General features: G+C 42.7%; 1 protein-coding gene across 1 annotated transcript in view; it reads left to right on the top strand.

Moving 5' to 3' along the window:
* The window catches only part of FBN1 (fibrillin 1), a 239,417-nt gene that overhangs the window by 201,893 nt on the left and 21,269 nt on the right, over positions 1 to 16,255 (top strand). Inside the window, exons 50-61 of the mRNA XM_074366079.1 lie at positions 2,074 to 2,223; positions 2,582 to 2,647; positions 2,932 to 3,048; positions 4,823 to 4,942; positions 6,417 to 6,539; positions 7,767 to 7,898; positions 9,683 to 9,808; positions 10,358 to 10,564; positions 12,253 to 12,378; positions 12,650 to 12,772; positions 15,453 to 15,569; positions 15,823 to 15,951. Coding sequence (XP_074222180.1) covers positions 2,074 to 2,223; positions 2,582 to 2,647; positions 2,932 to 3,048; positions 4,823 to 4,942; positions 6,417 to 6,539; positions 7,767 to 7,898; positions 9,683 to 9,808; positions 10,358 to 10,564; positions 12,253 to 12,378; positions 12,650 to 12,772; positions 15,453 to 15,569; positions 15,823 to 15,951 — 1,536 coding nt within the window. The remainder of the gene's footprint in view (positions 1 to 2,073; positions 2,224 to 2,581; positions 2,648 to 2,931; positions 3,049 to 4,822; positions 4,943 to 6,416; positions 6,540 to 7,766; positions 7,899 to 9,682; positions 9,809 to 10,357; positions 10,565 to 12,252; positions 12,379 to 12,649; positions 12,773 to 15,452; positions 15,570 to 15,822; positions 15,952 to 16,255) is intronic.

The following is a 16,255-nucleotide window of genomic DNA, read 5'->3' as shown; positions in this document are numbered from 1 at the left end:
GAGCCAGGGAATTAAGAGCCGAGTTTTTATTATAAGATGACAAATTAGGAGTCAGTCTTCTATTGCCCATAAAATAAGAAAATTCCACAGAACCACAGATAATGTTTTGGAAGGAATAAATGTGATATAAGAATGAGATGAACAGATCCTGGCACCTGAAGGCGCCAGATGTAAATGAGCCACTCCCACTCACAAAGTTCACAAAGGGAATTTGTCACTTAGGCTCACTCTAAACTTCACGCCTAGATTTTTTTTTCAGGGGTGACATGGTAGAGTGGTGTTGGGGAGATGGGCGAGGGTATAACAGGAAGAGAATGAGAAAATTAACCAACACTAGACCAATATTAGAACATACCTGTATCTAGGTGTAAAAGAAACATTACAAGCTGGAAGACAAAGGAGAGAATTAAGTTTCGATATAATTGTTGAGACATTTTTGCGAATAGTCACTAAATTATATCTTAAGACCGTTGTAGGCAAAATAATAAAAACAGGACCAATAAACACAAAACACTGTGACAATGAACTTGAAGAATAAAGCAAATCAAAAGATGTTCTTCAAGAAAGTACAATTTGTTAAATCTTGAAGCTTCTTAGCAAAACAAACATTTAAGTAGCAGAGATGCTGAAGGACAAGGACAGGCTTTTATTTCTCTTGACCTTCAGAAGAGTAGTCCACTGAAAGGTGCCTGGTAGGTCCCAGCCATAGCACATGTGACAGTGGAATAGAAAGGAGAAAGAGAATTTATCTGCAAGAGTTGGTAGCCATGAAGAGTTGATCAAGTTCATTGTGAAGGCCAACTGAATTTGACTTACTGGAGCCTGGTAAATACCACTGATTGACTGATTGATTGATATTTTCACTTTAATTCATGAAAAGTTTTCTGCTATGATCTTTGGCAACTCAGTTATTCTTATATTGTCTCCTTTGCCACGAAATAAGAGATGGTGAAGTTGCCTTAACAGAAATCATAAATGGCTATGATAGCATGCTAGCTGGAATTGAAAACCAGTGACAGGGGAGGGCAGACCTGCTCAGACAGAAAGAAAGGGGACTTGTGCAAAATGGATATGAAAGCACTTCCTTAAAGCCTGCAGATTTTAGCCTCTGTGTAACTCCAGAGGAGTTTGCAAGGCTTTGAAGTCAAGTTTGAGGGAAAACACACCCCACGCTCTTAGATGAGCTCACTTTTTAAAGTCACCCAATTTTCTCTGTAAGAAATGGAAAAGTCAGTTTCCAAAATTATGTCAAGCAATATTGGAGAATTTTGTAGAACTAGATCCCATGTTCCATGTTGGAGTCACCAAGAAATAATTGATATTAAAGAAATATATTATTTGAAATAACAATTATTCTCTCTCCCATCCACCCACCTCCCTGCCTTCCTCTTTACCTTCCTTTCTCTCTGTTGAGCTAAACAGACTTCTGTGTGTGTGCGCACATGTGTAAAGTCTGCCCAAAGCCCCACATGTATTTTGTAGACAGAAGCTGCATGAGTAGCTGCTTCAGTGAACGACCATTGAGTTGTATTTTTGCCAGTCCACAAAATTGACACAACTTTATTTGCTCTCTTCCTAGAATCTGGGGTTTTATTTTGGCTCCAGGGCTTAGGGGACACAGAATAACAGCGTAGTGTGATATCAGAGTAAATACAAGAACTGGGAGGTCTACCTCAGGCTAGTGTGCTCGCTGAATGTTCTCCAAAACACATGCGCGCAGAGCTATCAGTGAAGGGATCTTGTGAATGAAATGAGTCCACCTCTGAACGTCCCCATCCTGAAGTCACTGATGATGTCAGCTTTGAAATGTGGCAGTGCTGGTTTTTATTATTCACATCAGGTTATCTTGGAAAGTTGGATAAAGTGAGAAATAATAAGGTGAAAGCCATATAGATTTGTTCATTAGATCTCACTACAAAAGTTACCTCCAACTTTGAAGAGCTCAGCTCAGTTACTAAGTATGAGTTTAGAGATGAGATCACATTGAACAGGATGGATCGTTTCTCATTCAGTATTACACCGTGATGATTTAGCAGGAAAGCAGCTGAAGGGTCCCTTGAATTTATGTTGCAGATTTAAGAATGAGCTACTGTTACGCGAAGTTTGAAGGAGGAAAGTGTTCTTCACCCAAATCCAGAAATCACTCCAAGCAGGAGTGCTGCTGCGCCCTGAAGGGAGAAGGCTGGGGAGATCCCTGTGAGCTGTGCCCCACTGAGCCCGACGGTACGTCTGCCATCTGCACTTCTCTTAGGGTCAGTCAAGGTGCAGGCTGTACAGCCATGGGCCTTCAGAAAATAAGACAACTTAATGTAAGTCTAATTAAAATGTTCACTCAAATTATTTTATCTCAGGCGCTAGGTAATTATCTTCTCCTGAACTGTTATGACTCAAAGCTGCCTGAGTAGTGGGCACACCAGCTCTGGGAGCCTTGGCAACTTCCTCTGGCTTCCAGGCCCGGCCTGTTCCTTGTGTTCTGACACGTGCAGCACGTGGCAGTGTGGCCTCCACATCACGCCTGGGGAGGGGCCTGTGGCCAGCTGCCGTGGGTCTGTCTGTGAATGAGTGTTCGTCTCCCCCACAGAGGCCTTCCGCCAGATCTGCCCCTACGGGAGTGGGATCATCGTGGGGCCTGATGATTCAGCAGTTGGTGAGTGTCTCGTGCTGGATTCTCAGCGTTTCTTAATTTTCTCACCCAGCCTCTTCCTTGTCTTTTCTCCAGCTGTTCTCATTTCTCCACATGTATCTTGGAAAATTACGCTTTACTTTTTTTTGTCTTTCCCTTTAGATACCAATTCTGTTATTGTATTGTAATACTAGCTATTTCATCAATTAGACACGGAAATGATCATAATTTACCTTTGTGCTTCAAAAAAGTTACCTTGTTATTCACTAAAAAATATTTTTGTTTTATATTTCCCTCCTTTGCTTAAGATATGGATGAGTGCAAAGAACCTGATGTCTGTAAGCACGGGCAGTGCATCAACACCGACGGCTCCTATCGCTGCGAGTGTCCCTTCGGCTACATTCTGGAAGGGAATGAATGCGTGGGTGAGTAATACGGTGTTTTCTTCCCCTGGAATTTTTACAGATTAGAAATTGAGCTATCCAGCACGCATGCTAAGAAGTGTAAGTACCAAGATGGGACAGAAGTAGGCTTTGTTCACTCATTCCTGGGAAGCCATTCAGCAGTGCAGGCTCCGTCCCCGCCGCGTACCAACCACGGGGCTAGGTTCTGTGGCTACAGCAGTGAACCAAGCCAGCACGGTCCTTCCTGACATGGGCCTCACAGTCTGATGACGAAGACAGTGAACACAGTTGAAGAGACAGCGGAAAGGGTAGCATTATAATGAAAGCCTTTGTGAAATTTACAAGTGAAAAATTGTCAGTGGTCCTAATCTTCCTCTCTCAGTATGTACAACACAAAATTTACCCAGAGTTTGTGAAGGGCTGTGTACAGAGTGTAAATTTCTCTTGCTTTAACCCCCTTATGAAAATGTCAAAGAATGGCTCCCATGGCAAATCTCTGACCTCTTCAGTCAGGACTAACTCCTGACTGAATACAAGCATTATGTCTGTTTATCGGAGAAACCCAAACCCACTCAACGTGACCTGAATTAATAATGGCATAAGTGCTGAGGGTCTGTCTGTGCACATTAGAAAGTGTTCTTCCATAGAGGGAATCAGGGCAGGAGGTTTCCACCCGCAGCCGTGGCTGTGGGAGCTTAAGCATGTGTTTTGGCCTTTCTCAGCCTTAGAATATAATACCAAATAGATGGACTGAAATATTTCTTCTTACCTCACAGCACTAAAAATCAATGATATTGTGATTTTTATTGACTTGAAGGAGATAGAGTATTTTTGACAGTGAAATGTGGTTTCGTAGCAGAACAAAAGCAAAGTTGTCGGTATTTTCTCTTCGGTATCTTCAGTTAGTGCTAAGATTATGTGAGAAATAAGCTTCATCACTGGGGTCTCTCTGCCATACCTCTTGCCTTCACTTTCTGACTTCAGAACCTGATAGATAATCCATCACTCTTCTGTGCTCTAGACTGCTAAGATAGCAATCCTACTCCTCCAAAATGTTCCTTTCCCAAAGGAAGATATTCTCCCCAAGAGATGTGTCAGAATAAGAACAGTCAGTATTCTAGGTGGACAGGTCAGGAGACATACATTTTTTTTTTTGAACTTCCTTGGTAAGACTTGTTCCCTCTCCACAGTTGTTTAGAGAGATCATACCCTAAATATATTTCTTTCTAGCCTTTCTTCTGCCTAATGTAAACCATCTGGTTTCAACAGAATCAACAAAATCTACTTGAATCTTGACTTTATCCAGTGTATTAATTTTACTTAACCTCTGGTCTCTTATTTTGCGTAAGTTTAGTCTTCTATTTTATATCTGGCAAAAATCCATCATGTTTAAGGCTTCTTGGAGAATGATGTAATGTAAGGCCAAACTGGAGAAGTATTTCTAGCTTTAAGTAAGTGAAAACTTTTGACTTGTGAGAGAAGCCTTGTTTTAACCCTTTGAGCATCTATTCCCAGTAGATGTACTCCTTCCTAACGCAGGAGACTGGAACAACTCCTGGAGGAGAGCACCATGAGGGCTAGAAGCCCAGGTACTGTTACTGCCACTTAGCAAGTCAGACTTCACAGCTGTAAATCTAGGTACTAGGACCTGTGCTCTCCTTTCTTGCAAGGACAGAATGAGAAAGCAAAACGTTGTACATCAAAGTACTCCAGTAGAATGAAAGGTATATGCTGAGTCCAGGTCCATTTTTCTCTCAATTCTTCATGTGCCGACTGCATTCCCGATCCCTCGCAGATACCGATGAGTGTTCCGTGGGCAACCCTTGTGGAAATGGAACCTGCAAGAATGTGATTGGAGGTTTTGAATGCACCTGTGAGGAGGGATTTGAGCCGGGTCCAATGATGACTTGTGAAGGTAAGCCTCTTGGACACAGAGTGGTCGGTTACATGTTCTGATCACAGGGACAAGTTAGTTGATTACAGTTGTTAATATTAATTACCATTCAGGGTGTATAAAGTAAAGGACACCTGGGCCTCTTGGGCCGTGCTGTCATTTCTTCTCATGGTGTCCTCTCTGAAGAGAGTCTCTGAAAAAGATGTAACTGCTTCAGGGCACAAGTCACTGCACATCTCATGCAGAGTTCTTGGTGTCTACTACCCTCTTTCTTATTTTCCATTTCCCCCTTTTTCCCCTTCGTATCCCATGCTCCCTTTCTCTTTGCTTTTTCTCTACTTGTAGAAACATCTACACACTAAAATAACCGCCACTGTCCTTCAGGCATCTGGGGGCAGTCACAGCAAAAGAGGTTGTCCATACTCCGTGAGCACCGTCAGTGTGCCTGGTGGGATGTACGGAAAGAAGGGCGGGGAAGGGAGTACCTACAGCAGTGGTTCTCACAGGGTAGTCCCTGGAGCAGCCTCATCGGCATCACCTGGGAACTTGTTAGAAACACAGGTTTTCACCTCAGACGTCCTGAATCAAACTCTAAGAGTGGGACCCAGCAACCGTCCAGGATATTCTGAGGAACTCTCAAGTTGAGAACCACTGGTCTAAGAAAACGAGGCGGATGTAAAGTTAGAGGATAAAGTGAGTATTAAAGTGAGCTCCTCCTGGGAGAGATGGCTCGTCAGTCCTCATGGTCGGAGTTGTTGGTGAGTCTTTAAAGGCTCCGACTAAATCACGACCTGAAGGCTCACTGATGTTACCAGCCAGCATCGTTGGCCTTAGGGAGAAACATGATCATCAAAACAGTCTGTTTTAACCCTGCTTTTTCCAAAACACATTCTGATGGTTTAAAACTATGAAGTTTACAGAAATCACTTTTATCTGTTCTATTTAAGGCTATAACTTGCCCCTCGGTGTGAACTAACCATCTCTTTAAGTATAAAACTGTTCAGAACACCATTTTCATTGGGCATAAGAATCACTGTTACTTCATAGGAGTCTCTTTTATCTGGGGAAGGAGAGGTGGTTAACAATATTGGATGGGTCCGCTTCTGTTCTTGAGTTATTTGGCTAAATGGGGTAAAACTGATCCCCATTCCATGTGACTTTAGGGAGTGGCAAGTGGTCTCCTTGAGGCTTCAAAGCCAGATTTTCAGAAAAGCCCCTAGATCTGTAGGATGAGGTGTAATTTCTCATCCACCTAAAGAACAATTAAATCATACCAGGACAGTAGGCATAAACTGAGATTGTGCCAAAAGAACCAAGATGTATGATCACCCTACTTACACCAGTTATAAAGTAACCAACTCATTTTATTCCTTGAAAAATCAGACACTGCATGGTCCATCCATGTTTACCACAAGTATTACAACTTCTGGTGAAAGTACATTCCTTTTTTTTGGTTGATGCCTATGACCCATTATTTTACTACTTTTTGCTGCAGATATAAATGAGTGTGCCCAGAATCCTCTGCTCTGTGCTTTCCGATGTGTGAACACTTATGGGTCCTATGAATGCAAGTGTCCGGCTGGATATGTTCTGAGAGAAGACAGAAGGATGTGCAAAGGTGAGACTTTCATGTTCAAGGTCCTCTGAGCCACTCTGTCTCTGACGGGAGATGTCCCTCCGAAGCTGCCATTAACAGAGGAAGGCTGGGAATTGGGGAACACTGCTGTAGTCCAACGACAGTATGGGGGTTGTCATTGCTACCTTTTCTCCTAAATTGTAGCTGAAAGCATCATGAAGCTGAGTCGAGGGCTGCACTGCAGCTCCTTTTCACTATGCACTGCATGCCTTTGGCATGCCAGCTCTTCTGCAAGATGGGAGGATATAAAGAAAAAAAGACACTTCCCCACATGCAAGCAGCTCAATATGAAGAGACTGAGACAGAGATATAAGTAGCCATACTGCAGTATACTAACAACTAAGAACACAAAGGAAGGCATATGAATGTTAAAAAATAACCTCCATCACTAAGAGATACTATATTGCAAGAATGGGGTAGCACATGGAATCTACTTCAGTTAAACAATTTCTATTAAAAATGCTTGCTGAACACCTGCAGTTGCCAAAGCACTGGGCTAGGCTCTGGTACACAAACTTGGGTAAGTCCTGGGGCTTCTTGAAGCGCTCTGGTTTGCTCCTCCCAAGATCTTAAATGAGCAAATACCTGTTCTCTTCAAATGGCTTAAACAGAATTTTTCTTGACGGTGGGAAGATAGTTCCTAAGTGAGAGCTTGACATCACATGCAGGGTGAGGGGGAAATGCAACAGGACGGAAAGTAAAGAATGGGGAAGACCCACCCCGTGCTGGAAGGAAGGAAATGGAGGGAAGGACCAGTAGAGAAGAAGATATTTGTGGATGCTTGTCTTTTCCTCAAAGTATAAAACCCAAAACATTTATTATACAATGATTCTAATACTATGTTAAGTATTGTATAATAGAAGCTTTGGCTTATCATTATAACATATTGTGATGATAATGCTGTTGTTACAATTATTATATTATGGAAGCTTTATACAAGGCCTTTTTAGTTCATTTCATCAAAAAGAATTAGAAATCACACTTCCTGCTTTTTAAGAGGCTATTTGGTAGAGAGCAACTTCATGAGTTCAAAGGGGTTTAGAAGACTCCTTCCCGTCTTAAGAGACCAGCACTCAACAATGCAAAAGGAAGTAGGTTAATGATGAAACACTGTCCATGAAAATTGATTACTTAATACCGTTTTATGTTTAAAAGGCAGGAAATTAATGCAGCTCCTTTTGTGAATTTGTGGTTGTACATTCTTTCCAGATGAGGACGAGTGTGAGGAGGGAAAACACGACTGTGCAGAAAAGCAAATGGAATGCAAGAACCTCATTGGCACATACATCTGCATCTGCGGACCTGGGTATCAGCGGAGGCCTGACGGAGAAGGCTGCGTAGGTAAGGGAACGCCTGCCACGGGAGCTTGGGGGGAGTCGGAAGTGACAGAAGGGACTCGGGCACTGGGTTCTTCTCGGCCAGAGCCATTCTGCCTCTCAATCCACCTGCACCCTCCTCCTCTCTCTCTCTGAGATGGACTTTGCCTGCTTTCTGGGCCCACTTTGGTATTTCCTCAAGTCCCTTCCTTTACTTTTTATACTCCTTGGTTGTCTTGGGGTTAGTTCTCTCCACCACATTAGAATACCTCCCTACTGATTTAACTTGGCTACTACCACCCCGACACTGAGTACACATGCCAGGTCCCTCTGGACCGGGAACATCACGAAACCAGTGGGACCTACCTCCAGAGAATCTGGTCTTGTCTAAAATGGGGCCCAGACACTTAGTTTTAAAACCTCCCCAGGTGATTCTAATGTGGATTCAGCATTGAAAACCATAGTAAACCAGGGATTGGCAAACCACAGCCCTAGCACCAAATTCAGTCTGCCAGCCCACCACCTGATTTTCTAAATAGACTTGTGCTGGAACATAGCTGTAACCATTTACTTATTTATTGTCCATGGCTGTTTTCATGCCACAGTGGCAGAGGAGTTGCAACGGAGACCATATGGCCCGCAACGCCTAAAATACTGACCCTGTGTTATATAGTAATACTGTAATTACACTGTTACTTACAGAAAAAGATTCCAACAGAGGTAGGGGGGAAAACTTAGAAAATTCCCACATGCACCCTTTTTCCTTTTTAATAATCAGTGACATCAGGAAAGTATATTTTATGTTGTCAGTCAAGAAGTTTAAGAACGTCATTGTCTCCTTATCTTATAAGATACATAATTAAACAAAAGTTGAAGAGCACCAAAGTAGCATGTGGATTCATGGTCACACACTGGGTCTTCTGGGATCAGTGATTCTCAGCCTCAGCTGCACATTAGAATCACGTGGAGAGCTCAGTCCCACCCCAGATATTCTGATTTATTTGGTCTAGGGGCAGCCGGGGGCATTGGGAATTTTAACCTGTTTTAACACCGTTCTGCATGTTACCTCCCACTCTGCTTCTCATAATGAGATCTCTGCCTCAGGGGCTCAGAACTGTTCTCAGTGAGAAGCGTCCAGGCAAATTATTTATGAGCTTTCTAAATAATCGTAAGACTTTCTAGCTTTTGTAATGCTTTTTTTTTTAAACTGGGAGACTAAATTACGATTTATTACTTCTTAATATTGTTGAAGTATTATAATAAGCATAATCTATATTGAATCAGAAGATTAGTGTAGACAGACACCCTCAGGTCAAAACTGACCATCACAGGCATTATTCTACTGAAGTACTGGAACATCTGACATATTGGTCTTATCTTTTCTTCTTTCATTTAAAATAATCCTTTGAGAATCGTCCTCATGCATAGATATGGAAAGTTTTAAACTTTAAGTGAAAAATGTAAGTGTACCTCAAATGCTGTCATCTGTATTTAAGTATATAAAAATGCTATCAGTGATGCTTTTAAAAGGGTGGAGGTGCACACACGCATGTGTCTCTGTGTATGGGCATAACTGATCTCTGGAAGGATACTTTAGAAACTGGCAGTAGCACTGGTTTGCTTCCCAGGACGGGGATTTGGTGGCTGGGGAAAGGGGGAGAGGGGGCCACTTTTGCTGAATATTCTTTTGTACCTTTCGGAACTGTACGAATAGGTTACCTATTCACAAACTAAATTTAAAATGAGAAAAGAACCCATCCTTGTGCAAAGCGGACAGATGACTCCTCCCGTTTTTGGCCCTTGACACAGATGAGAATGAATGTCAGACCAAGCCTGGGATCTGTGAGAACGGCCGCTGCCTCAACACCAGGGGGAGCTATACCTGCGAGTGCAATGACGGCTTCACAGCCAGCCCCAACCAGGACGAGTGCCTTGGTGAGTACAGACGACAGGATGCTTTTTAACTCCAGCGGCCAGGCTGGGACTCTCGAAACCAGATCTCTTATCTGAAATATTTGAGGAAGAGTTAGAAAACGTTCATATTTTGGAGGTGACTCAGTGACCGTGATTGTCCTTTGGGCTTGTTAGCGCCACCCTGCAGCTAAATTCTTCCTGTGCTAATTGTATCACTTGTTTGGAATTTCTTTCTCAACTGCCTTTTTAAGCCGTTGGGGCTCAGGATCAGCTTCCATGTGTCTCTGCGCCCCTCTCTCTAGCATGGCTCTTCCCCCATATTTCTGGGAGCAGGTAGAGTTACAACGGTTTTGAGGCCTGTGTCTTTCTGTCCACTTACTGAATTTCTTGTTTTCCCCAGACATCATCCTTTCTCTCTTACTGCTGCTTCCAGCTTTCCCTTCTCGCTCCTTCCCACTCAGGGTAAAGTGTTACATCCTTTTTGGGTTTTATATCTGGTCAAATTCTTAATACCTTGTTATGCTTCTAAAACTCCCTAAAACTCTCTCTGCGATGTCATGTCCCTTCCAGACAACCGGGAAGGGTACTGCTTCACAGAGGTGCTCCAAAACATGTGTCAGATCGGCTCAAGCAACAGGAACCCCGTCACCAAGTCGGAATGCTGCTGCGACGGAGGGAGAGGCTGGGGACCCCACTGTGAGATCTGCCCTTTCCAGGGCACTGTGGCTTTCAAAAAACTCTGCCCTCACGGCCGAGGGTTTATGACCAACGGAGCAGGTACTTCACTTATGGTCCAAAAATATTGGCAGGGCATTTGTTTCACAAAGAACAGATGAAAATACAGAATCTACAATATGGGCCTAGGCTGAGTTGCATAGTTTAGGTCGAAAAAAAATGCTTCATTATGGTATTTTTAGACATTGAAGGCCATGTTGCCAACATGTCCTTGGTCTAATTAAGTTGTGTATGCTTAGGTCCCTGCTTCTGCATTACAAGGAGTCTTCAACTTTTTAAGGTGAAGATATAAGTCAGTTTTCAGTTACTCAAAATATAATTTATGTTAATCTTGGAATGAATGATCACTAAGTTCCTACACTCGTCCACCAGTATGTATTTTAACTAACAAAATTGGCTGGAATATACTGCATGAAGGAAGTATACAGTTAACCTTCCATATCTGTAGGTTCCACGTCTGTAGATTCACCCAACCCTGGATTGATAGTGATCTGAGGTTGACTGAATCTGCAGCTACAGAGTGCCAGTGTACCGCTCCATTTTATATAAAGGACTTCAGCATCCATGGATTTTGGTATGAGCGAGGGGGTCCTGGAACCCATGCCCTGTGAGTGTGGAGGGGCAGCTGTACTAGCAATCAACACACAGTGGTCTCTGGGAAAGTGCAAGCTGCTTTAACTTGAGAGGAATGAGGAGGCTGTTGTGGTGTCTGAGGCAACTCTGAAAAAGACTTCCAGGCCAGTGTTAATCAGCAGCAACTGCAATTGATTTTAGTCTCATAAAGGAGAAAGGAGAGAGACTTTTTGAGCTCCTTGGGAGGAAATTAGAAGTGAGAGGAGAAGAAAGAGATTAAATAGGGTTTGTGTTCATGCTAGAAAGATGTGGCTAAAGGTGGAATAACAGAACTGGAAAGACTAGATGGAGTGACCAAAAGCAATCTATGAGCCTTTGGAGGATGCCAAAATGAGATGGTGGAAAGGCTTATTTCTTGAGACCAATGAGGATACTTTAAAAGATCAGGAAAAGTAAGAGCTGTTGATATAAAATGGTTACTTGATAATCAGAGGCTACAAAAACTCACTTGGTATTGGCACCCCACCAAGCAGTAAGGCGATAGACGGGTCAAGATGTGGCGGACAGTGGCTTTCACGCTCAACGATTCATATTGACCAAATCTTTCTCCCTGTGGTTGGAGCTGTGAGCCCTAGCAGCGCAGTGATCCACTGGTGCCTCCCTCACCACAGGAGGGAAGTTTGGCTCCAATTCCCCAATGTTATGCAATTTGTTATTTTTCATGATTAACTTTAAACACAACAAAAGGATAGAAGGAAAACTTTCCTTCTTATTTTGGACATATATCTTAGAAGAAAGGGGATTTCCTTATCAAAAGAATCTACTGCTATGATTCATTTTTGAGATGTCAGCAGGGAGCAAGAACCTAAATACGTCTAGATGAGATGGTTGTTCTGTGGATCCAGAGGAGAAAAACAATTCAGAAGAGCAATGATTTTTTAAGTTTTCCCCTAGTCTCATTAGAGTCTAGTAAAGTTATTCATGTGCCTTTCAATATAGTTACCATTAGATACGAACTTTATGCTGTCATCCGTTTGTTTCTTAGGTCCATAATATAGTCACACAGTTCACTGGTATTTGTAGTGAAGTGACCCCTACATATTAATGTTGTTCATTTTATGTCTTTCTGATTTTATTTTCTATTTATTAAATTACAGATATTGATGAGTGCAAGGTTATTCATGATGTTTGCCGAAATGGAGAATGTGTCAATGACAGAGGATCCTATCACTGCATCTGTAAAACGGGCTATACTCCAGATATAACTGGAACGGCCTGTGTAGGTAAGTGCTCTGTTTCTGATGCTCAGGGTTATTCCTGAGGGACAATTGTACATTACAGCAAAAAAAAAAAAAAAAAAAAAAATCCTCAAATTAAAAGTCTAAAAAGCCTGTATAATTTCATAGGGAAATGTAAAGCAATGATCAAAGACTACATAGAGTTTACTTTTTCTTTCCTCAAAACTGAGATTCTTTGCTAGACCCCGTGGGATTGAGCATTTAGGCTTTTTTTTTTTTTTAAATGGGCAGTCACACTGTATCTCTTTGATCATAGATCTGAACGAGTGCAACCAGGCCCCCAAGCCCTGCAATTTTATCTGCAAAAACACGGAAGGGAGCTACCAGTGTTCATGCCCCAAAGGCTACATTCTGCAGGAGGATGGAAGGAGCTGCAAAGGTAAAGTAGAATTTACCTTCATCCACTCATCTGCCTCGTGGGCATGTCGTTGCATTCCTTGTGCCTTTGAGGGATCCACAGGCCAAAAGTGCTTCCCTGGGGTCTCCCTGCCACCCACCTCCTGTGCTGGATGGAGAGAGGCTGAGGCCAGGGAGATGGCAGAAGACCAGTGACAGCAGCCATCCTGACCCCTGGGCATCCATGAGGACTGTGCATGAGGGTCTCTGCGACAGCAGGGCCAGCTCTCCAAGGCCCAGGTGGATCAAATCCCTAAATGACTATCTCCTTTCTATTTATGGCATTAATGTATTCAGTCTATTCAATGACTATAGAGCAGAGGTCTTTAGATTAATCAGTGCCATCATCCCAGAGAACATCGTGCCTAATTAAGTAAACCCTTTGTCTAGGTATCTGTCCCACGAAATAGGTCCAGTCCTGTCCCCCAGCAGCTTGAGACATAAATATCACAAAAAGTTAAACACCAAAACTCTACATGAATATTCCTCACCAACCAGAAGTTATCCTTTGCAAAATTATATTGGTGTAAATTTACTCCTGTAAAATCTTCCCCAGCAATAAGAACTTTACGCATTGAGTGACTAGTACAAGGGAGTCATACTGAAGGATAATTTGAAAAATGAGGGATTTGGAGAAGGAGTGTGTTCTGCCAGGAAGGAGAAAAAGGGCAGTAAGGAAGTTAAATGGTAGGACGGAGAGGAAGAGGAGGGTGGAGAGAAGCAGGGCCCTCCACCCCATTCCTGTGTCTGCTGTAAGGGGGAGAGTTTAGAGGTAACACAGTATAACACATGGACAGTGCTGAAAATTTTCCGGTGCAGCACAAATTGTATGTAATTCTATAATTTGGGGAGAAGAAGTTCAGAGACTTACTCAAAAAATTCTATCTTAAATGAGTTTTAGTCTTAAGCAGAGAACTTACTGTACATCACAGTCAGCTCTGGGCAGCGGAAGGCTACAACTCAGAGCCACAAACTTACTTGCGTAAATGAAGAACCAAATGCTAGGGGGAGCTATCTCAGTTGTGTATATTATCTATAACAAGCAAAACAAATCCATAGCATTTTTCTAACATGGGGATAGAAAATCCTAAAAATGTCTAGCAATTAAGAGATGAAAAATGAGAACAAAATGTACAGTAGTAATTATGTTCTCTCACAATGTATCAAAAAGCATCTCTAATGCTCTTTTTATGGTTTTAGGAATACGAAACGCAGCTGTATGATTTTTGCAGATCTACTTCCAATATAAGTCCCTTTCTCTTATTTTTCTCGTAAGGTCTAAATTCTCCTTCCTACCTGGCATATGTGACTAAGTATCAAAATGAGTGGTGTAGATATATATACTATTGAAACTAAAAGAGGCTAGAAGGATAGTCCTGGGAAAGTGTGGGAGCAGCCCCATGAGAGATGGGTAGGCTCCAAATAAGAGGAGAGAAAAGGGAGAAGAGATATTCTTGGAGGTGCAAACAGCTGGTGTTGCTGTTCTTAATGTAGCGTAATGATAAAACAGCACTGTAAGAAACCACTGAGTTGTCCCCCTTACCTGTTTGCAGGTAGACTTCAGCGAGGCCCCTTGGGTCATAGAGAGGGGAAGCCACCTGCTGGCAGGAGACATACAGGTGTCAATAATGCAGAAACCAGACAAGCAGACACAGCAACTCTCCAGCTGTGGATAGAGCACAGGATTGGCTCAGTTTTGAGAGATGTCAGCACTGAGAGAAATACGGGCAGTTCTCTCAGTTTAGGGCCACCCCAGACATTACTCTAGCCAGGAACTAGAGCTGCAGCTCCAAGCACAGCTCTGCATGCAGTGATAGAAGATCCCAAGAAAGGGAGGGAGGGAGGGAGGCAGGCCAGATGGCAGACAGCCAGGCAGGGAGAAAGGTAGGCAGGTTCCTGCATTCACACACACACAGTTTTAATTAAAAGTCAACTAAAAGCTGGAACACACTTTGTCTCTCTTGATGTAAAACCATTTTAAATAGCAATGGAGTTGAGAATGAGCCTACAAGTTCCAGCAGTAAGGACGGAGGCCTGGTCAAAGTGGAGGATTTTATTGAGAAGTGGAAAATAACATTGCATAAATACTGTAGACAGTTTTTAAAAAATGCTATTAGCTTATCAGAGTGAGTTTTTTCTTTCCTTTGTTTCCTTCCTGATTGCTCAATTTTGTTTTATCTGAAGGAGAATCTCTAAACAAAGACATCAGTTCGGTTTGGTTTGATCTGGTTAACCACCTCATTTGAGAAGATTAAAAACAACTAACAGAAAAGAACCAAGCAAAGAAATTTCATTTCCAGCCTCAACATTTCTTTTTATATTCCAGCTTGAATAGATCTTTTCAATGCTCTAGAAAATTTTAAGGATCCTTGTTTCATTTTGTAATTTATAATTTATTTGAAATTTCTGCATTCTTATAACTGAAGGGAATTGGGTTTTCCTTGGATTCCCCTAAAGAACTGCATTTTTGGTCTAGACTGAAACCACATTTTTATCTTTCAGGCCCTTATCTCCTGGGTTCCTCCTAGCCATTTGCTGTGGCTCTGTGCTGGCCAGGGTCATTTAAGACATAGAAATGAAAACTGAGAGCTGCTTCCTAGGGCAGCTTCTAGGTCCCAGGATGTCAGCTCAATTCCAACAGCCCGTCTTGCATTTTCTTACAGATCTCGACGAGTGTGCAACTAAGCAGCACAACTGCCAGTTCCTGTGTGTTAACACCATTGGCAGCTTCACATGTAAATGTCCTCCTGGATTTACCCAGCACCACACTGCCTGCATTGGTAAGTGGGAGGGGGAGACCCCAAATGGAGTGTAGCTGTTCCTCCAAGGGATTGAGTGCTTCTGCTGTTGGAATAAGAGTAACCTCAAAAAAATGTGAATACATGTCTGTGTGTATGTGCATCCATGTATATGAAAAGTTATTGGCTGTGTCTGGCCTTTTCTGAGCAAATCACCCTTCTCTCTTCCTTTTAAACAACACAAAGAGAGCTGCAGGGAAGTTGAACTCTCTCCTTTCCCCACTGCTTCTTACAGATAATAACGAATGCACCACTGACATCAACCTGTGTGGGGCTAAGGGCATTTGCCAGAATACTCCTGGGAGCTTCACCTGTGAATGCCAGCGGGGGTTCTCACTTGATCAGACTGGTGCCAGCTGTGAAGGTGGGTAGAGCCCTCAGCTTGATCCAGCTGGTTGGTCCTCGTGGAGGTGGCCTCAGTGGCTGTCAGCACCTCACCAGCCTCCTCTGTGGGGCATCAGAACTGAGGATGGGAAGTGTTTTGTCTGTTTGCACTGGTCCCATAGCTTAGAGATGCACCTTTTGTCTCATGTTCAGTCATGTCCATAACACATGCTTTCCCTGCTTCATAAAGAATGACCCAGTCAAGAAAAATAACTAGATTCCTGAATTTAGTTTTCCAGTCATTGGAGCCAGAGTCTTAAAAGGATTCACTCAAGGTAGATTAA

The sequence above is a fragment of the Camelus bactrianus genome, chromosome 6 (genome assembly GCF_048773025.1).
Source record: "Camelus bactrianus isolate YW-2024 breed Bactrian camel chromosome 6, ASM4877302v1, whole genome shotgun sequence".
Lineage (NCBI taxonomy): Eukaryota > Metazoa > Chordata > Mammalia > Artiodactyla > Camelidae > Camelus > Camelus bactrianus.
Note: the sequence above shows the minus strand (reverse complement) of the source record. Positions and strands in the feature narration are given on the sequence as shown.